Source organism: Neovison vison, chromosome 3, assembly GCF_020171115.1.
Source record: "Neovison vison isolate M4711 chromosome 3, ASM_NN_V1, whole genome shotgun sequence".
Classification (NCBI taxonomy): Eukaryota; Metazoa; Chordata; class Mammalia; order Carnivora; family Mustelidae; genus Neogale; species Neogale vison.
Genome location: NC_058093.1, coordinates 131,649,938 through 131,677,838, shown reverse-complemented (window position 1 = coordinate 131,677,838; position 27,901 = coordinate 131,649,938). Strand labels below are relative to the sequence as shown.

At 38.2% G+C, this 27,901-nt stretch overlaps 1 protein-coding gene across 2 annotated transcripts in view; it reads left to right on the top strand.

Annotated features, from left to right (window-relative positions):
* DOK6 (docking protein 6) overlaps positions 1 to 27,901 on the top strand; it is a 372,760-nt gene that overhangs the window by 132,345 nt on the left and 212,514 nt on the right. For both annotated transcript variants that reach the window (XM_044242827.1, XM_044242828.1), the window contains exon 3: positions 788 to 902. In XM_044242827.1, the coding sequence (XP_044098762.1) occupies positions 788 to 902 (115 nt within the window). The remainder of the gene's footprint in view (positions 1 to 787; positions 903 to 27,901) is intronic.

The window sequence follows — 27,901 nt, the reverse complement described above, 5'->3', positions numbered from 1 at the left end:
AAATTCATTCGTGCAATGGTATTATTGCACTGAGTTTGCAGTCTAGTTGAGAGAGTAGACATTTGCCCATCTCTCTGGACTGTGGAGAAAAAGAAACGGTGCACAAGCTATAGCAGAGGAACTTGTTCCCGTAGACAGTTTGGAGCTAGAATAATTAAGTTTATTAAATACTTATTAATTGCCAAATGATGGAAGAATTGCTAACCTGGGTGCATGAATCATGGATGGGCCTTGGTGAGAGAACGGGGTGAGGTCATAGAGGGTACATAGGCTTATGAACACTATGTGCATTTTTCTGGGAAGCGGGTCCATGGCTTATATTTATGACCCCAAATTTTCTAGTCACTTTTTCTGCCAGTCAACTGGTGTCCATTGCATTGTGACTCTCGTCCCGCCAAAAACGTGCACAATGGATGGGAGTTAGGAGAAGAGAGATACTGAATCCAATGAGAATTTAACGAAAGAGTAACGAGAATCTTCTGGGTGCCACCCTTACTCTTATTGGCAAAAGATACAACTTTCATAAAAACACAGAGTCCTTGCTTTTGTGGAGGTTATTCTACATAATTTTTAGACTATTTTAAAATTCAGCAAACATGGACCAAAACTGAGGGCAGAGGAGAAGACATACTTGTGTTCTCGCTTGTATTTGGCTACAGTTAATGGGAAGAGGGTAGAAATACTCAGTGGGAAGTGGTTTAGGAGAGGAATACCTGATCATTTTGTTTCAGCACTCCGGTACACAGCATCTCCTGTAACACTAAGTGAAAAATATTTTTCTTTCAAGGTAACGGAACTGCACAACATCAAAAATATAACCAGACTGCCTCGAGAGACAAAGAAGCACGCCGTGGCAATTATCTTTCATGATGAAACGTCAAAGACATTTGCCTGTGAGTCAGGTAAGCAATTATAGCCCGGTCTACAGCTTGTGGAAATTGAACTACTTCAGAGACAATGGCCCAGATGGATTAAGTCATACCCCTGAATAGGGAGGCTTCTTGTGATAAGACTATGCTATGGAAGACTGTAGGGAGAAGCTCAACGTATTGATTTCTACAGATGTTTGGGGTGCTTGTTTATTATCTGTCTGTGTCTGGATTTTGCTCCCAGGTAGTCGGAGGACTCTTGAGGTTTCTATTCAAGCTTGAGGAATTAAGTAAACAGTGCCTGAGAGATATTGTTAGGGCGAGACTGTGACTTGTATTCTGGTTCCTGCTGGGTGCAGCTGTAGGCATTTGGTGGGAAAATAATAACACCGCCATGCAGAGGTGTGGGGCAAAGCACAGCTGAAGTCCCCAGACATCCCCAAACCGAACTCTGAGCAATTGGTTGCTTTCATGGGTTCTCAGTACTACAAGTAAATACATTTCAGACTGAATTTTCGCATCCCCGCTCCTAAAGCACTCTGACATCGCTGAGACGTATGGCAGCTTAGAGTTTGAACCTGCAGTGTTTTTCATTTTGAAATCCCTGTGCTATGCAATGTATTAGCTGGCTTATTATAGCTTTTTAAAGATCTTGCTCAAAGAAATGGTGCATTCGTTTTATAATGGATGGAAGCGAAAAGCACTAAGGGTTTGAAAGATGCGGATTTAACATTATAGTGAAGTCTTTGGTAGAAGCCTTACTGGGTTGTTTTTTTGTTTTGTTTTGTTTTGTTTTTAAAGAAAGTAAAGCTTCTGGATTTATAGTTAAAGTTTATAGGTGTAATTAATACCAGGTTCTATTACTCTAAAACTGATAATGTCAGCTTGCCTAAATAAAACTGTTCACAGCTCCTCACCTACACTTTTCTTAGTTTGGCTAAACTGAGTTGGAATTTTTCAATATGTTTTTCCTTGGAAGCCTTTCATCCCTTTTGCCATACTTCTCTTCGCTCTTCATCTGGCTTCATTTCATCATTTAAAATTGACTTTTGGCACTGCACAGAAGTCTGTTAACTGGTGGTATCAATTCCATTTCGTAATAGAACCCGTCCCAACCTTGCTGGTATCATTTGTTAACATCCAAAAGTATTTGTGCCTTCTTGTTCACTGTCTTAAAACTGTCTCGCAACTTCACTTTGCTCTGAGCTCTTAGATCATGTCTCATATGAAAACTAACAACCAGAAAATTGGTTTTCCAAAAAAGATAAAAGATAATTTTCACTCTTGTTTGTGTACTTCAATTTTCACTACTGCCTTACAGTTTTGAAATTATACTGAGCCATGTGGTGGGTACATACGCAACACTGGAGTCTGTTATTTCAGATAAGAATGATACTGAATTATGTTTCTGAAACGCAGATGCAGAGCTGTACCCCACATATCTAACACTGGAAGCTTTTTAAGATTATAAGATTTTATTTATTTATTTATTTACTGTGGTGGTGGTGGTTTCATGGGTCATGTAAGATTTTGGAGAAACAAAGACTCCTACCCTAATACAAAATGGCCTTAATTTCCAAGAGAAGAATTTCAAGACAGTGAAGCTGAAGCTAGATCCAAATGTAAAAACAAACGAATGTGTTTATTTGAATTCCTGGCAGAGTTTTCAATTCATTTGAATTATGACTTATTTGGATTATTTGTTTTTTAAATCACTTTTGTGTATGTAGATGTAGCAGTCTGCTTGAAGCTGGTAGCAAAAATGTTTAAGAAACAATGGCACAATTTTATTAAATTTTCTTAACTTCACGGCACATGACAATGGAAAAAAAGAAAGGACTTGAAACACATAAACAGGGAATTTGAGTACTTCTTCTAGCAAATTATATTTTTTAGATTGATGTTAAGATCAATAGTCCATGTCTGCTGATAAAATGGCAGAATCATTTGGAAAAAAGACTCCCAACTGCAAAGCAGCCACAGATGTGAAAATCAAAACAGCAATACAGTTAAAGCCAAAATTAAAAGGAGCTCTCATATTTATTTCTAATGCGAATGCAGGTCAAAGTGTGTTCTCATGATAGCTAGTGAGTATGTGAATTGCCTCAATTATTTTTTTCAAGAAAACTGGCAGCTACTATTAAATAAGTATGCATCCCCTTGATTCAGTGAGTGTCTTTGGGAAAATATCCTGTAGAAACATACATACCAGCACATGAGGTCATAGGTTTAAGCAAATTGTATGTAATGACAACAAAATTGGAAACAAATGAATGGCTATCTAGAAAATACTTGAACAAATTATGGTGCATTGTTATCACGAAATATTATGCAATCCCTAAAAAGAATTCTAATTAAGCCAATTAACTGGAAGACATTTCTATGAATTTTAGTACTTCAAGCAAAACAAACCAACAGAGAACTGTATACTGAATAATCACATTTGTAAAAGAAACAACGAGAGACATAGCATGTGTTTTACCAAGAGTTACCTGGGGTAAGAGGGAATAATAAGGAGGTGGGTGGAAAAGGAAGCTGGGGAAAAAATGCAATAGTGAAAAGGGAAAAGAAAAGAAAATGAACAGAAGAAAATACCCAGCATATAAACTATCCCACTTACATGAAATTATGTGTATGTGATTGTGTGAATGAATATATCCAGTTTTTTAAAGCCAGTCAGTCATCAGAGAAATGCAAATTAAAACCACAGTATATCACTATGCACCTATCAGAATGGCTAAAATTTTTTAAAAAGTAAGACCACCAAATTCTTGTGAGATCTCAGAGAAACTAGATCCCTCTTGTGCTGTTGACTGAAACTTAAAATGATACAGACACTCTGGAAAGTGGTTAGCAGCCTCTTATAAAATTAAACATGTCATTATTACACAATCTAGCAATTGCATTCTTGGATATTTAGCTCAGAAAAAATGGAAATTTATATTCATACATACGCATACACACATACAAAAAGTACTCATAATAGCTTTTGCTCACAATAAACCCAAACTGGAAAGAACCCAGATGTCTTTTAATAAACTCTGGTATACTCACATACCATGAAATTGTCCTCAGCCATAAAAAGGAACAAATTATTGATAAAAGCAGCAGCCTGGATGAATCTTGACTGAATTATGTCAAGGGGGAAAAATCCAATCCAGTATGGAATTTCCTCAAAAATTAAAAATAGAGCTACCCTATGACCCTACAATTGCACTACTGAGTATTTACCCCAAAGATACGGATATAGGGAAAAGAAGGATCATATATACCCCAGTGTTCATAGCAGCAATGTCCACAATTGCCAAACTGTGAAAAGAGCCAAGATGCCCTCAACAGACGAATGGATAAGAAGATATGGTCCCTATATACAATGGAATATTACGCAGCCACCAGAAAGGATGAATACCCAGGTTTTGTATCAACATGCACAGGACTGGAGGAGATTATGCTGAGTGAAATAAGTCAAGCAGAGAGAGTAAATCATCATATGGTTTCACTTATTTGTGGGCATAAAGAAAAACACGGAGGACATTGGGAGATGGGGAAGAGAAGTGAGTTGGGGGAAATTAGAGGGGGAGACAAACCATGAGACACTGTGGATTCTGAGAAACAAACTGAGGGGTTTGTTTGACGTGGGGGGTTGGGTGAGCCTGGTGGTGGGTGTTAAGGAGGGCACATAATGCATGGAGTACTGGGTGTGGTGCATAAGCAATGAATCTTGGAACCCTGAAAAAATTAAATTAAATTTTTTAAAAAGCCAATCCCAAAAGATGTATTTTGTGATTCCACTTAAGTAACATCCGTGAAATGATAAATTTTAGAGATGAAGGACACTTTAGTTGTCAGAGGTGATGAATGGGATTGGGGGTTTGGAGTCCCAGGGGGATACATGGTCATAAAAGTTATACGAACTTGTATCGGCACTGAACACTTAACTTGATTGTAATGGCGCATAAACAAACTTATGCAGGTGACAAGTTGTATAGAAGTCACACATACAAGTAAGTACAAGTAAAACTGTGGAAATTGGAATAAGATCAGTACCCTATCAATGTCAGTATCTTGGTTATGATATTTTACTATCATTTTGCAAAATATCACCTTTGGGGGGAAGTGGGCAAAGTTTAGATAGAATTTCTCTGTAATATTTCTTATACTACATGTAAATACACAATTATCTTAGAAAACCTTGCAGTAAAAAATACATCTAGACTATCTTGAAAGCCATCTGTAATATGTATTTTTTAAGTTACAAGACAGGGTAGGGAGGGACTTGCAGGAAGAAAAAAGTGTTTGGCTTATTCTAATATGATAAACAGAAACTGACATCAGTTAAGGACGATGAAAATAATCCTAGATGTGTGCCTTTGTAGCTTGTGTATGTTTTATGAGCACAAAGAAACATGGGCAAGGGTACATACATGTGCTTCTTCTAACACAGAGTCCTTGCGTGAGCTCTCTCCAGCCTGCTATGCCACCTGCACACACACATCTCCCAACCACCTCCCCCCCGGCTTCCGTTTGGCACCATATGTCATGCCTCTTCGTACCTCTGCCCTCCACACACAGAACCCTGACCTCAGACCTCACATACCCTGTTCACAATCTCTGTCAGATTTAAGCTCAATGAAGACATGACCATATTTTCTTTCTCACCTCAGAAAGCCAGCAACACAAATTTTGGACTCAAAATTTGTTGAATTAATGAAATAATACATGAGTAAAAATTTGTATTTAAGTTTTGTTATAATGATACATTTATCATTCAGCTTTTTCTAGGAGATCGTTTTTCGAAAAATGAGTTTTAGAGGCTAATTTGGCAGCATGGGGAAAATTGTTTAAATTGCCAAGTAACAGATTGTTGTGTGTTTGTGATGGTGTGTGGGGGAGTAAGTGATCATTATGCTGTGTGTGTGTGTGTGTGTGTGTGCATTTCCATGGCCTGCCAGGTCTGCTGCAATAACTCTATGAGTAGGATATTGTGGAACACAAATAAGAATTTCTGGAGTTTGTCTCTTACTTGAAAAAAGACCCATTGGTCCTCTTTTTGAATATGTTCCAATCTCAAGTCAATGCCTAGAAAATGAAGGAGCAGATGGCTTGGATGTTGGAAACCTAGAATCTGCCTAATAGATTCTGCTTACCTTCATTAAGGAAAAGAGAAAAAAAGAAAAAGAGCTCAACCATGTCAGTCTAGCAATACCTTAGAAATACCTTAGAAATACTCCAGACCACCACAATAAAGTGAACATTGTAATAAAGTGAGTCAAATGAATTTTGTAGGTTCCCAGTGTAAATAAAAGTTATGTTTATACTACCCTGTAGTCTATTAAACGTTCAATGGCATTATGATTTTTTTAAATGTACATATTTTAATTTAAAAATAGTTCATTGGTAAAAAATACCGACCATCATCGAACTTTGAGGGAGTCATAATCTTTCTGCGGATGGAGCATCTAGCCTCGGTGTGGACTGATCAGTGGTAATTGATGAAGGTTGGGGTGCCTGTGGCAGTTTCTTGAAAGAAGATGATGAAGTTGGCCACGTCCATTGACTCTTCATTTCACAAACAATTTCTCTGCATCACGCAATGCTGTTTGATGGCGTTTTACCCACAGTAGAACTTCTTTCAAAACTGGGCTCAATTCCCTCCAAACCTGGCTCTGCTTTATCACTACGTTTATGGGGCGTTTTCTAAATCCTTTGCTGTTATTTCAACCATCTCCACAGCATCTTCAGCAGCAGATTACGTATCCATAAACCACTTTCTTTGCTCATCCAGAAGAAGTCAGTCCTGACCCATTAAGCGTTTACTGAGATTGTAGCAAGCCGTTCACATCTTCAGGCTCCACTTCTGATTCTACTTCTCTGGCTATTTCTGCCACATCTGCAGGTTATCCATGAGGGTTGGAATCAACTTCTTCCAAACTCCTGTTTTTTTGGTACTTGGACCTCTTCCCATGAATTATGCATGTTCTTACTGACATCTAGAATGGTAGATTCTTTCCAGATTTTCAGATGACCTTGCCCAGATCCATCAAAGGAGCCACTACCTATGGCAGCTGTAGCCAAAATGACTCCTTGATCCATGAGCTGCAGAATGGACGTTGTGGTAGAAAGCATGGAAACGACATCAATCTCACTGTACATCTCAGTCACAGCTCTTGAGTGACCGGGTGCATTGTCAATAGCGGTAATACTTTGAAAGAAATCCTATTTTCTGAGCAGTAGGTCTTAACAATGGGCTTAAAAATATTCAGTAAGCCATGTTGTACACAGATGTGCCATCACCCAGGCTTTGTTGTTCCAATTACAGAACTTGGGTGCAATAGATTTAGCATTATTCTTAAGGACCCTAGGACTTTCAGAATGGCCACTGAGCACTGGCTTCAACTTAAAGTCACTGGCTACATTACCTCCTAACAAGTCTGTCCCTTGGATTTTTAAAGCCAAGCATTGACTTCTCCTCTCTAGCTACGGAAGTCCTAGATGACATCTTCTTCCAGTATAAGGCTATTTCTATCTACACTGAAAGTCTGTTGTTTAATTTAGCCTCCTTCATGAAATAGCTTAGGTGGATCTTCTTTTTCTCCTTTCTCCTTTGCAGTCACATATTGGCTGACTGTCACAGGAAGCCTGGCTTCTGCCTGTCAGCTTTCGACATACCTTCCACACTAGGTTTAATCATTTCTAGCTTTTGCTTTAAAACGAGAGATAGGTGACTCTTGCTTTCACTTGAACGTGAGAGGCTGTTAATTAATGGGCCTTAATTCAATATTGTTGTTTCTCAGGGAATAGGGAGGCCAGAGGAGAGGGAGAGAGGGGAACAGCCAGTCAGTGGAGCAGTCAGAACTCGCACACCATGTATCAGTTAAGTTCGCCATCTTGTGGGGGCACGGTTTGTCCCATCCATAAACCCAATAATACTATCAAAGATCATGATCAGGGATCACCATAACAAACATAATAATAACAAAAAAGTTTGAAATACTGCCAGAATTACCAAAATGTGATACTGGACACAAAGTGGGCCAATGCTCTTGGGAAAACGTTGTCAATAGACTTGTTTGATGCAGGGTGGCCAACGAGCCTTCAGTTTGTGAAAAACTCAACATTGGCTCAGCACAATAAATTGAAGCATATTAGAATGTGGTATACCTTTATATGAAACCTCACCTCCAAATAATTTAGACTTACCTCCAAATAATTTAAGGCAACTTAAAGTCTGAACAAGCTGCTTAATTTCCAAAATAATTATTTGAAGCATTGAATTTATTCCATAATACAATGAAGTTATTTTTATTGTTTCTTCCATACAAAATATGTAGTAGAATATTCAGGACTTGAATAAATTCCCCCATATTAAAAATGAAAAATATTTGAGTAAATCCCAAATCCCAATATGTGCATATATTTATAATTAGATTTTTAAATCCCAAATCCCAATATGTGCATATATTTATAATTAAATTTTTTAAAATTTTGTGTATTACTTTGTACCCAAAATACTGGTCATCAATTTGTATACATATTGTATTTCCCAAAATCAATATCCTTATTTCTAAGAGATCATTACTTCCTAAAATAACATCTTTTCCCCATAACCTTTTGTATTAATCAATAAAATATATTAGTGTCTTCATTATTATTGCTGATTGTTTTAAGAAAGCATTTTTAGAGGATTTTCTATATTTTTTTGCTTCTCTTCCTTCAAATGATCTTTCCTCCCAAAAATAAGGTCAAAAGATACACAGTCAAAAATCATTCTTTAATTCAAAATGAAAGGTAATAGCAATGATTGCTATTATTTTGATTAACATTTTTATTAGATAGGTAATTAAAAAACCTGTTTTGGCTCTCACCTCTGGCACACAACCTATAAACATAAATGAACTTATGCTTCTGTGTTACAGATTTAGACACTAGACAAAGAGACTGTTCTTGGAGTTAGGTGAATAGAACCCACTATAAAGTCCAATCATTATTCATGAATATTATAATGAAGAAAAAGTGTGTGTATGATTTCACCAAAAGTGTTTTTTATTTGATTTTTTAAAAACATTTCTATTTTCCAATTAGAAAATCCTTTTGAATCACATGAATTATTTAATGTTTGAAGATTTGAACTTATGTTTAAAAATGAAGGAAAAGTCCCTCATATAAAGGTTCTATTTTTTTTAAAGATTTGTTTATTTATTAGAAAGAGAGAGAGCGTGAGCATGTGCATGCACACAAGCAGGAAAAGGGCGAGGAAAAGGGAGAAGCCAGGGCTTCAAAAAAGGGCTCGATCCCAGGACCCAGGGATCACAACCTGAGACAAAGGCAGACACTTAACCGACTAAGCTACCCAGGTGCCCCTAAAGGGGCACTTCAAATAACAGAGGTACTCACCTCAGTTGTTCAACTTTTCTCACATTTGTGGTAATAAAGCTAATTTAGTAGAAGTAAGCCAGTAAAACAACTGGCAGATTTTGATAATTGTTCAGCCATATAGTCAAATATGACTTTAAATTGTTGGAAGATTGATTTATAGAACCCAAAGTAACAGAAGATGTATATCCATACAAAGGACAAAATCAGATTTATCGCATTTAAGAAGTCAAATTCGTGTGTGATGTTAAAAAAATATTCACTGCTGCTGCTCAGAGTTACATGGTCTGTGGATAAACATAATACTTCAGTTTCAAGTGATGTCAGCATAGCACTTTTTATGAGCAGTCCATTTACTTTGGGGATAATGGGAGACATTTCTGTTTACTGATTGTTCAGTACAAAGGACAACTTGAATGAAGTTGGAACAACTTCTATTTCTAGCTGACTCAGTCACTGTGGAATAGAATGGCTGGCTTATAACCATCTGGTTCTTAGCTCTCCTGCTAAGAGATTTGGAAGAAATCATTTAAAAGAACAGCATCTAGTGGCCTTGTGTGATCTGAAATGTGTTGGGATTTTGAAGCTATTTCTTTAGAGAAAGTGACGTGCTGTGTAGCACGGACAGTGTAATGAAACTAAATTTTTAATGTTCTTTGTAGATTCACATTGCATATAAATACCAAACCTTAAGTTGCACACTGTCATAAAAAGGCTCAATTAATCTGGTAAAATTTGGGCATGGTTTTATAAAATTGGCATGATAAACAAATAGGAGACAGAAATGATTTGAGTGGCATTTTATGACTTCGTCCCCTTGCACTGCCAGATGCTAATGTATAATACAGGTGACTGAAATGGTCTGTGGATTTAATGGAGAACAGTCCCTACCTGGGCACCAGAATTATGGCTGAGCCGTTTACCACTCGCGATGAATGTGGCCAGTGCACCAAACCGGAAAGAGGTTCTCTGATTTGGGGCCTTGGAAACAACGAGGAATTGATTCACTGTAAAAAAAAAAAAAAAAAAATGAGTAAGCTCAAGTGCAATTAATTTGAGGGTTGACCATTAAATGGTCAACACATATATAAATGTAACACATATAATACTCGTGGATCCTGATTTAATCACTCACTAAAGACAGAAAAGCTCTGGAAATTAATGTCTGGAGAATAAAATCTATACAAGTCCTGGGGGATCTCTTTAGGCCCCCGTTCCAGTGGTTTGCTGTTTCAGCTTGACCCTGTCCTCCTTTGGATCCCTGCCTTTGAACTTCGTGAGCAGTGCAAGGAGCTACAGCTTAGCGGCCCCACCCCCCCCTCCCGTCTAACACGCTGCCCGCGGCCTCCGTGTGATTCTCTGCCCATCATTTTATGCAATGAAGCACTTGAAAACTCTCGTGCCCCTTCTATGAGCCAACGAAGGTTTTCCCCAGAAAGTCAATGAAATTCCAGAAAGTACCTTAGAACTGGCTACTCTCTGTGCAAGAATTTACCAAATACTTTTCAAGTTTTATGAACCATTAACAGAGAGTGTCAGGTGGGAAATAGATAGGGAGGTGCCATTGTCATCCCCTATCCTGTACATTAAGAAAATGTACTCTTGCTTGGTTTTCAGGATTTACATAAAGAATATTACCTTTGATGTGTCACTCTAAAATTGTACCATATGGCACTCTGTTATACAGAACTGTTCTTTTCTAAGAAATCAAACCATCTATAATTGGGTGCCAGACTTTTTGAAATCTTTGAAGCAGAAAATCAATTTGAATATTTTTATGTGGAAAAAAAAACACTTCTAATTTGAATTAGGATTTTAAAATTGAGTATGTTTCTTAAAGTGACAAATCACTCAAAAACTAGCAAAAATATGTGAGATTTTTCTATTTAAGCTTTCTAGAATTATTTTAAATGATTAATATTCAATAGTGCCTTAGGTCTCAAGGCTAAATTTTTTCTTTTTAACCAATCTTGTCCCTTATATAGCCATGTATTTGTAAAAGATTCACTACAAACAGATTAGGGAGAGGTATTAATACAAAAACCAGGGTAATCTTTTTATTAAGATATGTTCCGGTTCCAACTCTTTTTACTTTACTTGGAAATAGGGTGTTTGCAGACGTGCTCATGTCAAGATGAGGTCATAGTTTATCAGAGTTGGATTTACATCCAATGATTGGTGTTTTTATTAGAGAAAAGTGGGTGAGATTTGGCTATGGAGATACAGAGGAAACAGAGGGAAGCGCGCCATGTGAAGATGAAGGCAGAGATGGAAAGAAGCAGCCAAAACCAGGGAATGCCCGGGGTTGCCAACAGGACAGGAAACAGGGGGACAGGCATGGTCCCGTTCTCCCTCACAGCCTCCGGAAAAAACCAGCTCGGTTGGCAGCTTGATGCCCGGCCTATCCAGCTGTTGAGAGTAAATTGCTGTTGTTTTAAACCACCAAGTCTGTGATAATTTATGATGCCAGCCCTAGTACTAGCACGTGACTCTTTCAAATCAGGCTTTAAAAAAAAATATGTCACTTGTGGAGGGTTTTGAATGAGTTTCAACAGGTAGGTGGAGAGAAGAAGGCATTATGTATATAAATGCAAACAAGAAATGAAACTCCTCCATGTTTTAAAGTAGTTTTGGGAGCAGAGGAAGACAAGTGGAAATAGCTGAGAAGGATTTCTGAGTTCGGACTTTGTTTTGAACATAAATGGGGCAAATTAAAGTTCTTTCTTTTTAAACTACAAATTATGTTTTTTCTTTCCAATTATCAAAGTGGTATAAGCTCTCTATCTGAAAAACAAGGCTGACTTTGTGTATTGAAAATGCTTAGAAATAAGTACCAAGTAAAATATAACACATTTAAATGCTTAGCTCAGCTGATAAGAAAGAAAAGAGATGCTACAAAAAGCTAAAATGAAGAGAAAACTTCCAAGAGGAGCAAATTGGACTGGAAGCCTTTGTTCATCTTGTAATGAACATGGAACATGCAAGCATCTTCACAGCTGTGAATGCGGGGCAAGAGACAACGCCTTGGCTTCCACAAGTTGGGGAAACACAGTTGAAAGCTTTCTATGAGAAGTGATTAAGAAAACAACATTCAAATGCCAGCAAAGAAAATGACGAGACTCCCACTTCTAAGCGAGGCCCCTATGAACACGTCAGTCCACACCTGACATGGCCGCCATTTTTGTGCCATTACGCTACCTTCATGCTCCTGGACATCACCAGTCCAGGAATTTACCAAAAAGACCCAGAACTGGTAATTTTCCTTCAACACCACGTGTCTCTGAGGATTCCCACGTGCAACCTCTAAGATAGGGATATAGCAACAAAGAAGACTAAAACCATAAGCAAACAAGCACCACGGGTACAAATTGGAAATTAGATAAATTTATGTATAGAAATGATCACTGCAATGCCATTTATAAAATAGGAAAAATCATGAACTAATTGTTCATCAGTTTGTTGTTCATTTAAAAAAAAAATTTGCAGCAATTAAAACTAATGATGTAAATTTGTGTTCAATGACTTAAGATACAGATCACTATTATGTGAAAAAGCCAGTGCACAAAATGTACCATAGAGTGAGCCCAGTATTTTGAACATGTGTGTAAACACACACATACATACACAAATACACATATATGCACATATACATACAAATATATGTGAAAAAGCATGTAGTACTGAAAATCACATCAATGACTTTGACTTGGTAAGGGACTATCAGAGATGTTCCTTTTATATCTCTTTACTCTAGAAGTTGTCTAATTGACAACTTTTATTTTAAAAGCATTGATTTTATTATTTTATGTATTATTAAAATATCATACATAGATAATATAAATAGTAGTATTACAACCACCTGTGAACTTGTCAAGAACTTAGAAATAAATGAATCAAATGCAGTATAAATATGGGATGTGTGCTTTTGTTACAATTATATAATCCCTAAGATTTTATTATGATTTGCCTGTTTTATTTACTAACCATTTGTGATTTATACTTTTGCCATATTTATATTTATTTCTAGAAATCTTAGTTTATTATTTTTACATACAGCTATTAGGATGAGGGGCCCAGGGCGGCTCAGTTGGTTAAGAATTTTCTTGATTTTGGCTCAGGTCATGACCTCAGAATCCCAAGATCTAGGCCTGTGTGGGGCTCCCCAGTCAAGGGAATTCTGCTTGAGATTCACTTCCTCTCCCTCTCCCTCCTTCTCCTCTCTCCACTCGTTCTCTCTCTCTTTAATAAATAAATTTTAAAAAGAAAAACAGTTTCCAGGACAAACTGTATTAATACATTTCCTACAAAGTCTTGATCAAGAGCATACTTGAGCCACACTGAGTTCGAATCTTCCCAGTGCTCTGATTCCTCCTTGGTAAATGGGACCAAAGGCAATTTCTCATCATGGGTTTGAAATAAAGATTTAATACCAAGAGAACAATGCTTGGAACATATTAATCATTGGGCAAATGATAGTTAATATCGTCACTTTTATATTTTAAGAATCAATCCCAAATGGGCATATTGAAGCATTATCTTAAACTCTTAAATTCAGTTTTCTGTAACACATAGGATTTTTCACAATCTGAACCAGGTCTGTGAATTTCTTGTACTTTCCTAGACAGAGTTTGGTATCAGGGTATTGCCAGTGTTCATAAAAAGAATATCTTCTTTTTCAGTGTTTGTGCTTTTAAACTTTAGAGCAATTTAAATAACAAATGAAATATTACATTCCTGTTGGCTTTTTAAACCTTCGTAGCTTAGGACATCTTTGAGGAGTACTTTGTTTACGAATTTCATGGCCACTCAGGCTTTCTGTATCTATCTGAATGCTTTCTGGTAATTTGACTTTCCTGGAGTACAGTCCCTTCTATCCTGATTCTCAGATTCTCTGTGGCTGACCAGGCAAGACCACAGCCTGTGACATCAAGTGCCTGGGTTCACATGCTACCTCCCTACTTTCTAGGGATGTGTTGGGGAGAAGGTGTTTTCCGCCCATAAACTTTGGCTTTGACATTTTTGAAAGCATAATTACAGAAATTACTAAAGTTCTTCTCCTTTTTTTTTTTTTTTTTTTAAGAAAGTACCAAAGTTCTTAATCACCTAGTAGGGTGACGAGAACTCAGTGAGTGCTTGTGAGTATCAACCACTGCTATATAATCTATTATTCTTACTTGCTTTCATTTGTATACACGTCTCTTCTCCTTAGTAACATTGTGGACTTGTGTGTTCTTCACTTTTCATTTTTTTCTTTTTATCTAGAGTGTTTAGGCCTGTTGTAGTTTCCTGTCGTGTTTGGGCGGGTGAATGTGAGGAAGCAAGGGGGAGAGTCAAGGAAGTGGACTTATGTGCCCAGGAGTTGTAGTGGTTGACAGTAGAGATTAAGCTGGATACAGAGGGGACTGAGGGCATCCTAGAGGTGATCGAGTTGGAAAACATGGTGGGCGCAACAGTGGGCTGGCGGTCTTGATAGAGTTCAAACAGTATTGGAACTGAGATACTCAACCGGAGTAAATCGAAAACATAAGGGTGCTGGTCAGAGGTTGAAATGTGTGAAAATGGTTTCAGTGATGGATGTGAACTTCGATTATTTGGAAATTTTCCTTATGGGAAATAGTCAATTCCTCAGTAATAAAAGATGATGCCTTGCACATACTACGTAAGCTATAGGCAGCCATGTATTTTGAAGGAGAGGGTGGCCTTAAAATATATTTAAAATAATATAATTAAAAGTTATTCTTCGTGAGCAGGCTTCTTGGGAGGATTTCATTTTTATAGAGAAATATATAAATCTAATTTTATGACTTAGAAATACTCAAAATACAGTAACAGATTTTGTGCTAATCTCCCTTTTTGAATCTTTCCATTGCAACAGATTTAGATGCCAGAAACATGTTACCCTCACACCTGCCCCTGAAAAGATCACATAGAAAATCTCATTTAATTTTTTAGATGAGTACTGTTTATTATATTTCCCAGGCACACACCTTCTTATTAGCTTATACACCCACGCCTTATTTTTATGACTTTCTCCAGCTCTGTAAGGGGAGAAAACAGAGACTAGAGAATTATATTTAAGTCTACAGTTTGATAACCTTTGTCTCTTGTGAATTCGAGCTTTGTATTATGGAAGCATATCACATTGACATCTGCAGGATTTGTTTTGATAAGTATAATTTCTTGGACACAGTATATCACAAAGCTGCCTCTTAACGTCTGCAGCCAAAAGCATTTTTCTTTAATGTGTCACTAAAACCGTTATGAAATAAGCAATAGGATTTTGTGTTTAAGGACCCTGTTGCCATTTGCTTCGAGCTGTATTTTCCTGTCTTTAAATGTACTACTTCTAACAACAGAGCTGTGGTTCACTAAACTGTACTGAGTTTGTTTATAAATAGTGAGGCAGATGTCAGCCGTAAATTAGATTTAATGCAGGTCACCACGGCCCCCTTAGATAAGGAGCTTGCAAGCACTGAGTGGAAATTGCAGAATGACACAAAGAAAATTGAGATTCAGAGATTCGAACAACTGGTAGGTACAATAATTATTATTGTTTAAGGGATACAAATGTAAAAACTAAAAAATAAAATAAAAAATTATTAACCTTGAGACCCGTTCCCACATAGGAATTTCAGGAAGGTAGGCATTTATAGGAGTCTTTCTGACTGGGAAAAGAAAATGGTAATCACCCTTGTCCACTCCTGCATCAGATGAAAGTGGAATGGACCCATTAGAGCTAGAACTGCCCTTTCCCTATTCCCACAGTTCTTTGTTCGTACACCCAGATCATTTTATGGATTCTCCATGTGCTGTATTCAGGGAAGGGCTTCCATGTACAGAGAAGGTGATAAAATCTACCTAACTCATAACTGGGAAAGTAAAATTCAACTTAGGTCTAAATAATTTATTGAACATCTGTGTTGCCTAGGCAATGTTGACTCATAATGTGTATCATCATATTCCCAAGAAAAGTTCTTCATCTTCTAAGAAAGTAAAGCAGTGTGGGTCAGTGGAAATAAATGGATCCAAAATTCAGCCGATTATTAGCTCTGTGACTGGGCAATATACTGACTCCCTGTAAGTGATGGCTGCTGACAGCTACCAGATACTGGTGTGCTTCTGACACTGTGCTATGAACTCAGATCTCATATTCTCAAAAAACTCTTAGAAGAGTCATTATTCCCATTGTAGGAGTGGATGAAATGAAGGTGCAGAGAGCTGTTGCTCATAACTGGTTAAGAGCTAGAGCTAGAATGGGAACCCAGAAGCTCTCTGCCCAGCTATTGTACTATCTGTATTTTGGGCTCACTGGTCTCACTGTTTTCCTCTGCCAAAGGGAATAATTTACAGCACCACTGACAAGTAGATGCGGTGGGTACTCTGGCCCAGAGTAACCCCCTCTTGAAGGCTAACTACCATGATTTTGGCCTTAGATAGCTACCTCTTCTACCAATTGGGTTTTTAAAAAAGCCTTATTTAAGTTTATTTAAGAGAGAGAGAGAGAGAAAATACATGGGATCATGGTGGAGGGGCAGAGGGAGAAGGCAAAGCAGGCTCCCGGCTGAGCAGGGAGCCCGATGCGGGACTCCATCCCAGGACCTGGGATCATGACCTGAGCCAAAGGCAGACTTAACCGACTGAGCCACCCAGGCACCCCCCGTTTATCAACTCTTGATGTAGGTAAGGAATGATGCCTCTATATGATTTTGGAAGTTCTTATGTTGCATTCGTCGGAAACAGTTCAGAAATGAATTTGTTTTATTTGTTGGAAAATTCTCTCCCCCTTTCCTGAACCTACCCTTCCTGAGAGAAATTAACTTAACGACATTTATCACCACCATCAACCACACTCATTGTCTCATGGTACCCAGAGATTTAGTAAACCATCGTAATTTTAACTTCTGTTTCCTGTTAGTTGAGAAAGGAAACCGTCTCCTACAATTTTTTTTTTAAATATAGCAAGCTTTTGTAGCCACTTTTATATCAAATACTAGCAGCAAAGAAACAAAAACTTTGAAGTTTTGGGCCTTTGTAATCTAAAATCAGATAGAAATCAAGCACTTTTCTGCAATCAGAGAAAATGTCAAAATAATCATAATCCTTTTTGCATAAAGTTGTTTGGGGTCACTTTTCATGAATACGAGATCTGTCCCTTTAATCACTGGACCATCCTGTTAGGTTTCTGAACTGCAGGCAATTAACCAAACAAAAGCTTAGCCGGGGATGACTTTCATGAAAGAAGTACTCTCTGATTCCTTTTAGGGGCTATATTTTCAATTTAATTAACTGATTCCTACCCGTGTATTTTTCCCCTTGATAAATGCCATTTTATTTGCCATTCAGTTGATAAGGATCCTGGCTTCAGAATCACTTTATCATATATGCTAGAAGCCAACTCCTTCCCAATTTGGATATAGAAAATACTGTTTTGTGCATTCTTTTACTCGATCCTGCACAGATTGTACCTAATCTTATTAAATACGGGTTTTTATCCCATCTGCTTTTCTGAACATTGTGAAGATTAACGTTATTTAAATTTCCTATACTTATAAATTTTTATTCATTAAGTGCTGCTTTTAAAGTCATTATTAAAATCTATCGAAGGCTGAGGTAGATTTTAGAACAACTTGACTAGGCATTTCTAGAGAGTATCTGAAAACTAGTGTTCTTCAATTTTTTCTAGCATTTTCTGTGTCCTTATCGTATTGCTAAATGGCCCAAATGCCATTGAAAGGGCTATAAAGCAGTGCACGAGGTGACCTAAGAAGGCAATAAACTCTTTATTAGTGTCAAGACCAAATGAGAATTCACTTTAAGGTCACAAGTTGGAGTTGTTTTATTACATTTTTCATGAGTCAAAATCCTAAGAGGAGCGTATTTTATGGCCAGAGAGTAAGTTTGTTTTATAATTTGTCAGGAAAATAAAATTCGTGGCTTGATCCCGTTCTTAGGTAACGCACCTTGGAAGGGTGACTCACCTTAAATTGCTTTGGTTGATACTTCTGCTTTTAACAGTAAATTTCAAGTAGCACATGTTCATAGTGAGGGCCTATCTGTACCCCACCAACCCTGCAGCCAGATTCGTCATATCCATTATATATAATAATATTTATCCATTAGGTATAAAGCCAAACGGGCTTGTCGCATGTGTAGTTCAAAGCCTGCAGATAGGAAAAAATGTCCAAGAGTTCTAAAGCATTTTTTTTAATCGAGCATCTTCCTTGCTTCGGAAGAGATGCAAATCAGTTAACTACAGCATTCTCAGCATTTACTGTATGCTTTCTTTGGACAGGCCCAGGACTCAGTGTTCACATACAATACTGAAACACTATGAGAAAATGTTCATAGACTCAGCCTCAGTTATTTTGAAACCTGTTTAACTTTTGTCTCAAAACTTTAATTTATAACTGTTTTCTCTCTGAAAAGGAAGTCTCTGAAAGGGCAGTGGTAAAGCCGTGTTTTCATGGGCAGAACAAAGTGAATTCTGAGATGCAGAGCAGGAAAGTGCGGTACCGTGCCTGCATTCCTGGTTAAAGTGAAGACCAGCCCTAGGATTCACCGCCAAGATGCCTCTGACACACTTGACTCGAGATGATGGCGGATTCCATGGCTCACTTCTTCGTGGAAAGACACATTGGTGTTCTGTGTGTCCTTTCCCCTCTCCCCTTAACACTGCCACTCAGCCCATCCACGTTTACTTCTGTTGACAATAATTACCTGAGGAAAGAATATAGTCACTCTTTGCATTTCCTCCTTTCTTTATTCATTCATTTTTCTTAAATTGTTCAATGTTAACCGTGTAAAGGCTTGGTATGAGACAAGGATACAGCTGTGAACAGCAGAGGAAAATCTGCAAAAAATTTAGCCTCTAGTGGGAGGAAACTCAAAATAAGACCACCAAATAAAATGTTTAATAACCTGGTGAAAAGTGCTACCAAGAAATGAACAGGAAGCAGGAAAATTGTCCTTAACCAAAGAAAAAGTAAACTTGCTCGTATTTCACGGCAGGAGGTAGTTTTACAAGTTAGGCTTTATCCTTCCACGGAGACTGGGAGATAGGGCGTTATCTTTTTCGATGGCCACATGTCAACGTGGTGGCCCCCAGGTTATTTTGGGGAGTAGGTATGATGCTTGGTCACCTCACAACTCCTCAGACTGAGGCGGCCAGATGGGCAGGCCCTGGGGGGCGTCATGATCTGGTTCATGTTTCGGCAACAGAGAAAAACAGGGCCCAATGAGACAGGAGACAGAGAAGAAGAGAGACAAACCGACATAAAACCAGGGGAGAGCTGCGGGCAGACGAGGGACAAAGCCTCAGCGGACAGCAGCCCAAGGGCTGCAGATGGATCCAGGTCGATGACCGCCCGGAGCGGCAAAGAGGCGCAGAAAAATGTCTGCAGACACAGCTAAAACAGAAATTGGAGCAGTAGGCAAGGTGCTTACTCCCTAGTGCTCCCTGGCCAAGAAGATACTCTTGAGATGCTGTGTAAATAATTACACTTCCTAAAATCCTCCGTGGTCTTCAAGCACAAATATGGTGGGTGTCCCATTAATCATGTATGAGGATAAAGGGACTTAGCAAAAGCAGCAATCTTGGCAACTTAATGGAATTTATCCTTGGGACAGCACTCTCCGGCGTAATTATCCACAACTTTCATTTGTATGCAAACCATATAAAGCTGTCGCCTCTAAACTGCATAAAATAGAAAAATTTAAGATGACCACTTTTGCCCCTTAAAAGAACCTTATCCATAATGTACCCCTCCAAAAAGCTGTTTCCTGAAATGACTCCTGGAGGTTCAATTTTTAACTCTCATTGCTTTATAAATAATACTTAAAGAAATTTATTTTCATTAGTGTTCCCCCAAAGTGTCTTCTGTAGACCATTAATTTTTTTTGCAAGGTTAATATTAACCTTCGCAAGGTTAATAATTAAATGATGAGAGGACGCTTGAGTGATCCAACGTCTGAGGAATGCTGGACTCCAGAGAGTTGGGCAATTTTATTTACTGTAGAACTCCTCAGTGCATTTAATAGGTTATGGGAAGCTGTGCTTCTCCAAGACAGGGTTATGGAATGAAACTTTCTCAAACATATTTTGGACTCTGGCTCCCTTTTATGTTTAAGACTCTGTCTCTGTCTTGGCGTTCTGTAGAGACATACAGAAACAATTACTGCATTTGTTGGTTTGAGAGCATCTTAGATGTGGGTCTGAGAGTAATTCACACCCGCACGTAGAAAAGTGTCTTCGGCGGACTGGAGTAGGACTTCCGTGCAATGGAGTTCGTTGAAGGCTGAGGTCAGCTGGGGCTGGCGTGGACTAATATGCAAGCCACAGACATCAAGGTCAAGTGCTTATCCAAGCTACCAGAGGGCACCCAGCCCTTGGCTGGAGGGATGATCCTTTGGTAGCAAAACTGCTCTGATTTTTTCACAGAAGGCTAGAATGTTTTAAGGTCTCCTCGACAATCAGAGGGAATGTTGGGGCTCTGCCAGTCTGAGGATCCTGATTCCTGCCATATCAACCCGCAGCTGTTCTGAGAGTTCTCAGGCAGCTCCAAATCTATGCAGTAGCTTCATTTTTATGGTTTTTACAGCCTGGCTCCCCTTGAGCAATACAGAAGACTGTTGTGGTCTTCAGAGACACAGCAAGTGGCAATAGTTCTGTAATTTGCTCAGTGTACAAGAGCTCAGATGGTTTGCTGAGGTTTAGAATAAGATATCAAAAATGACTGTTGCTTTTTTTTTTAATCATACTAGGCTGCCATACATTAAACATGTTCCTGGCACATCTCAGATCCTATGTACTGCACATAATTTAAAGAGTGGCAGCCTGACAGGCCCTTTTCCTACATCTTTCTTGCTTCCTGCATCTGTCATTCTTTTTGAAAAAAGAATTTGCAATATAAATTTAATTTAATATTGACTTATTTAGAAAGGGAATAAAAACATGATCAGGACTTGGCCTGAACAGACTCATTGCTCTCCGTAGGTTTCCGTTTAGGATGGCCCAGTGGGGACAACGTTCTTCCTGTCACTTTGGGGGGACTGGAATTGAGAATTACTATGAAACTAGAGATATCTTGTCAACGTGGCAGTTAGAAGAGAAAGTGGTACATTTAAAAGGAGGTTGTCGGTCTCCTGTCTCTATAGAATTAGGTGTTGGTGTCCATCATTTCCGGCTTCAGGGACTGATCCCAGGTGCTGGGCCAGTCCTCAGGACGCCGCATCCTAGCTCACACCCTCTGCCAGCGCTGGATCTTCAGTGCCCTCCAGCTCTCAAGCACATTTCCAGGAGAAACTGCAATATACATTTTACTCAACACTTCATAAACAATATCTTAGTTCCTAACGGGCACCTACGAGGCAATGTACGTTTCCCCTGCACGCTGTTGACTGGTGTAGATCTACCAGAACTCAGGAAACGCTGGAAAAAGTCAACCAAACCCTGATCATTTTCAAGGAGATTTTTTAAAACAACTGGGAAATGGACCCTGGGTTTCTTGACTCCATTGCTCCTGCTATTGTATCATGATTCTTTGGAATGAAGGAACAACAGCAAAAGAATGGCCTTTCCTTGTCAAATTTCAATTCTTTGGGGCTTTTTTTAAAACATTTAGTAGCATTTATGTTAAAATGTATTTTACCTTAAAACTTTCTGCACGAGTGAGAAGAGCTATATATTTCTTCACATTCAGTCATTTATTATTCATGAAATCAGGACACAAATAGACTGTCAGAATATAGCCCAAGGGCTGAATTTAGACGAAGGGGTTTGCTGTTACCGTGTAAAGTGCTGTAAGAAATCGAAATCATAGTAGTGGGAGGGGGTAGATCTATAGCTCTTCCCAAGGAAATGTTCCCCCGAGTTGCACAAAGCATTAATCATCATGCTCATTTCTGTTTTCAAAGCTCCGGGCATTATTTTGGATTTCTTTGTTCTCTGTTGAGTGGTCAACTTATACTCTGACTGCGTGTATTGTGCTGTGGATTACAAATCTTTACTGAATTCCCATGAGATGCCTCTCTAAGAGGCTTTGGGTATCGCTGAACACTTTTGTGTTATTTGGGAAAAGTATAAATCTATAGGCCTTTTCTTAAGATGGTTTCTTAAGATCGTAAAAAGTGGATATCCCCAAGTACCTTTCAACATTTAGAAATGTTAAGTGAGCATGGGGTAACTTGGCCACCTGAAGGCCTGGAGGAGTTAACTCAACTTGTTAAATATTCAGTATTTAGGATACTATATCCACTGTTGAATTAGGATGCATCTCTTTGCCAGGAAATTATTACTGTTGTAATAAGGTGTTACTAGCTATATCTGCTTTGAAACACAGCTCTTGCCTTTTTGCACATTCCACAGTGCCCCTTTTAGATCAAGCACCCACTAAGGAAAGACCGAAAACAAAGGCTATTTGAGGGAAACAAAAATTGCTGATTGTTTCTTTGGGTGAGGAAGTTCGATCGGTGGGAGTTTGGAGAAGATAGAATGTTAATCATTTAACCCAGTTTCTTATGAGGCTGCTGGATTCATTAGAGAAATGTCAGCCAACAAAATCCTGAGGATAATTTGTAAGTAGAATCTGGGACATGGACAGTGTCCCACTAGCTGAGCCCAGGAGATCTTCAGTGGGTAACATGGTAACTTTCTGCACTTGACGGGAAACACCAGCTTCCATCATTTTCTGCTCAGTCTTAGTGCTAATTCTTATTCCTACAACTCACTAGTATTTACTCAATTTGCAAATCATAATACTGGTTGCATGACTTAATCATTATGTTGGTTGGTTGGTTGGTTGGTTTGATGTCGTCAGCATTCGAGTATTAATATGTTTTCTGATTACTGAGGAAATGCTATTGTTCACAACCTTAAATATTTATTTTTAATATATGTTTATGCATATACTAAGTGATTATGTAATTATGAATTATATATAAATTATATATTGTTTTATATGAATATAAGTAATATATAAATTATATATAACCTTATATATAGTAATATAAACAAATTATATGAATATATTATAGATTTTTAAAAAAGATTTTATTTATTTATTTGATAGAAAGAGATCACAAGGAGGCAGAGAGGTAGGCAGAGAGAGAGAGAGAGAGAGAGGAGGAAGCAGGCTCTCTGCTGTGCAGAGAGACCGACGCAGGGTTCAATCCCAAAATCCTGAGATCGTGACCTGAGCCGAAGGCACAGGCTTTAACTCACTGAGCCACCCAGGTGCCCTTAGATTTATTTTTTTAAAGATTTTATTTACCTGAGAGAGAGTATGAGCAGGTGAAATGGTATGAATATATTATAGATTTATTTTATTTTTTAGAAAGATTTTATTTACTTGAGAGAGCACGTGAGCAAAACATAGAGGTAGAGGCAAAACATAGAGGTAGAGGCAGGGGGAGAAGGAGAGCCCCTGCTGAGTGCAGAGCCCAACACAGGTCTCTATCCCAGCATCCTGAGATCATGACCTGAGCGGAAGGCAGGCATTTAACTGAGACACCCAGGTGCTCCAAATATATTAATTATATGTATTAAATACATAAACTATATCATATATTATACATATATACATAAGATATGTAAATATAGATGAATAATATATATCATGATATAAATATATGTTGTATGATATATGATGTTATGTGGTGTATATGATATATGATATGTGATATATCTGGTAGGTATGTCATCTTATATATATGATATATGTTTACACAATTCTATATTAAATATGAATATATAATATGTATATATCTATTTTTAAATGCATTTAAAATTATTATATATCATTTAATATAGACCTTGAAGTTAAATACATCTTTACCATTCCTTGGTAGTTTAATAAATGAATGTTCACTTACCTTGATGATCTTGCAGTAAAGTACAAAAACTTGTACACACTATGACTAACCACCAGATTTGGTTCATTTGTCTTGAGAACATATTGTCCCAGCTAATAGATGGTGAGCCTATGACAGTGTGAATCTATCTGCAATGTATAATATAATCAACAAGTAGGTGTTTTGGTGTGTGGAGTTCGGGAATAGGTTCATGTATTTTCTAGTCTTTTAATATAAGTATCTTTTTGTGTTCTGAATTCCCTGTCTGAGACCTATAAAAGTGATTATGTTAAAATTTCCAAAGTCCTGAGTTCAGTGATTTTTGCCTTTAAAATATTACTAAAATAACCTTATAAATCCTAGGATGAGGCTATTCTGTTGTCTTGTTGAAAAACCCTTATGTTCAGAATCCTGTATATAGGATGGAAACTCGGGCCACATCCTCTCATAGGTATGTCCCTTTGTGGCTTCTGACAAAGGATTGTGGAGACAAAGGGTCTTACAGTCATCTCTCTAACATCAACTGCCCATTGTGACATGTTTCTACTTAGCATGTTTTGCCAGAAAAAATTATTTTACTAGTGGGATGTACCATTCTCTTACTCAGTAATACAGTATTTAAAAGTAAAATCTCCCTAAACATGTTTCTCAGTATTTAAAAATGTACAGTTTCAGTAAGCCGCCTTTTAGTAATTTATTTAAAAACATACTTGTCAATAAATGTTTAACTACATACATTCTACAAATTTCCATACAACAAATATAAAAAGAAGGAACATTTGGAACAAAAGAAAATAAATATTAGAATCCAGCTAATTCCAGAAACAATAGTAATCTGCTATTTTCTTTCATCTAGTACTACTTAGGAGAAATCATTAGCTGTAGAAAATGTCCTGGTCAGACACCAGCCCTTCTGGCTACTACCATGTTCCCAGTTTGGATGTCCTGGGAGCATCACGGTTTACACTGGTTTCAGCCCTGTCTGCTCTGCCTCCAGCAGCAGCTGCTACGCCTACAGCTTGAAATCAGACATTCTCCATGTGTGGTTCATGTATGAATTTTAGAGAATCTCCTAACCTTTCTTTCAGGTTCTTGTTTCTATGGCTTTCATTGATGTGTTAAGAACTAATGTTTTAATCGATGGTTTTCTTCCCAGTGTAGGTGTAACACTCTCACAAGGAAAAGAATAGTACTGGCTAATGGCTGTTAAGCACGAGCTATTTGTCATTATGCCTTTAAGACTTTGGTTGGAATTAACTTGGTTTTCATCACAGTAGTCATATGCAGCGAACACTCCCATTTGGTCAATGAGAAAATGATGGTAAGAAATTTTAAGAAATTACCCAAGCTCATACATCTGGCAAAGGTTAGAGCTGCAGTTGATTTTATTTTTATATTTTTTTATTTTTATTTTTAGACCTGAGGTTTAAACCCAAAGACTCCTATGCAAAGCCTATACCGTTAACCATGAAGCTAAACTTCCTGAAAATATAGCTTGTTCTGCAGAATCTATTTTTTCCCTGTGGTCTTCCCCGTCATCCCCCAGATTACAAACCCTGCAACTTAGTTGTAGTTGGTGAGTTATTTTGGCCATGATTCAGAATTATATACCAAATTTTTATTGAATGGGCTTTTTAAACAGTAAAATGAATCCCCAAAATCTATTTTTTCCCTTTCAAACCTATTTTATTTTGAGCAGAGTCGGTCTAAGTAGGTTTTAACTAAGAGAACTCGGTCACCCCCTGCTGAACTAGGGGAGGCCACCCACTTAGTCACTCAGCCCCATCTAGGGGACCATTCTCGCTCGGGAATTCCGGCAAAACATGCAAAGTAGAAACATGTCACAATGGGTAGTTGATGTTGGAGAGAAAATTGTGAGACGCTTTCACAAATATTTTAGCTCAAAACAAGTGTCCTGTACTAAGTATGAATAAGGGAATGTGTACTGAAAATGGCTGCCCTTGGCTCACCGGTGGCTTTAGGCTTTCGGAGAAAAAAGAAAGAATAAACATGAGAAAGTAATATTGAATCTTTCAAGAGAAGACAGAAAAAATAGGCTATTAATTTAGCAGTGACTTTAATCATAACTAGAGGAACAGAAGGAAGTTCTCCCCCAGCCAAAAAAGTACAAAATGGCTCCATAGCTTCTCCTCTTGAAAAAGGTTAAACATAAAATCTGAAAATGCGGGTATAGGTCTTGACTTCAAACGTTCAGCACAAAATAATAGTACGGGTTTAGGTAAACTGGTGAGACATTTAAACTTGTCTCCAAATGGAAATAAGCCTCTTTTACCTATATATCTGGTGTTCATGAAGACCAACGGAAATTTCCTCTTGACAACTCTCAGACACGCTAAGATTTGAATGTGCTTTTGTATACTGTTGTAATGTCACACCGTCACCTTCTCCAGGAAAACAGAAAGTCACTGAACTGATCGTGCTTTTTGCCGTGTGCGGGGAGAGTGGTTGTCGGGGTACTTGGACTTCAGTCCCAGTTCGTTACGACCCGAGCTGAACTTAGCATGTTGGTTCGATTTTCCGGTTCTCAATTTCCTCTTCTGTAACGTTAAGTGAGTCAGATAAGGTGACCTCTGATATGTGTTCCTTTCCTATGAATTAGATATTATGTAATGAGGAGGAGAAAATGTTATTCACCAGAACTAGTATATTTGCTGGTATTTAGTTATTTAATAAATATTTATCAGCTGCCTACTCTGTTTAAGGTTAGAAAAATGACAAGACAGACAAAACCCAGACCTGAAAGAACATTCTAGATGGGGAAACAGACAACAGACATGGAAGCAAATGGGCAGGCATGGCATTTCAGATAGTAATATGTGCCATGGACAAAAATAAGGCCAGATAAGAGATTGGAAAGAGAACGAGGATCACACAGACATTTTCCCATGACATGTTCAAGGAAGACTTCCCTACAATGGTGGCGGTTGAGCGACTGAATCAAGCAAGGCAGTGGATGACGAGATTCAGGCAGTTGGAGCTGCAGGTCTGGCTACAGGACAACAAGATGACTGGTGTGGCTCTGGAGGGGTGAGGAAGGAGTCGTTGGAGACATGGCTTGGAGGGGGGCTGTCGTCTGTAGGTGCGGGATCCATTTCAAGTGAACTTTTGTGTATGGAGTGAGAAAGAAGTCAAGGTTCACTTCTTGCCTAAAGATATGCAGCTGTTCTAACACGATATCTTAAGTGGTCTGTCCTACTCTTTGAAATATGTAAGCGCTTAAGAAAAAAATCAGTCATCCGTGTGTGGGTCCCTGTATAGCCCCTCCAGTCTGCCTACTTGATCTCTGTGTCTATGTGAAAACCACTGTGTCTTAATGATTTCGAGTTTGATTTACAGTTAAGTCCTGAAAATTGGATAATGTAAGTCCTCCAACATTCTTCTTTTCAAAATAGCTCTGGCTTTTCTTAATCTTCTCTAACCACCAGGGTTAAAGCCGCCTTCTCTGCTAGCTTTGTTCTCCCGTTGACCTCGCACGGAGCATGCTGTACCAGCCGTAAAACCTAACTTGGCCATGGCTACAACGGTCCGTCTTCTCTTCGGAGGGCATAGTGCTCAGAAGAGTCCATCAGTAGTGCTTGGGGGACTCTAACCACATCCTTATTGCTATTTTGCATTCTTTTGACTCATTTTGTAGTGAGTTCCTAGCAAACTCCCCACAGCACGTGCTCCAAAGCTGAAATGCTCTTCATGCTTCAACTAACCATTCTTACCCAATTCTTCATAGATGACTTTGCCCCGTGCATATCCTTTGTTAATCTTTTATTTCCTTAAAATGTCTTCCCTTCTAAGTA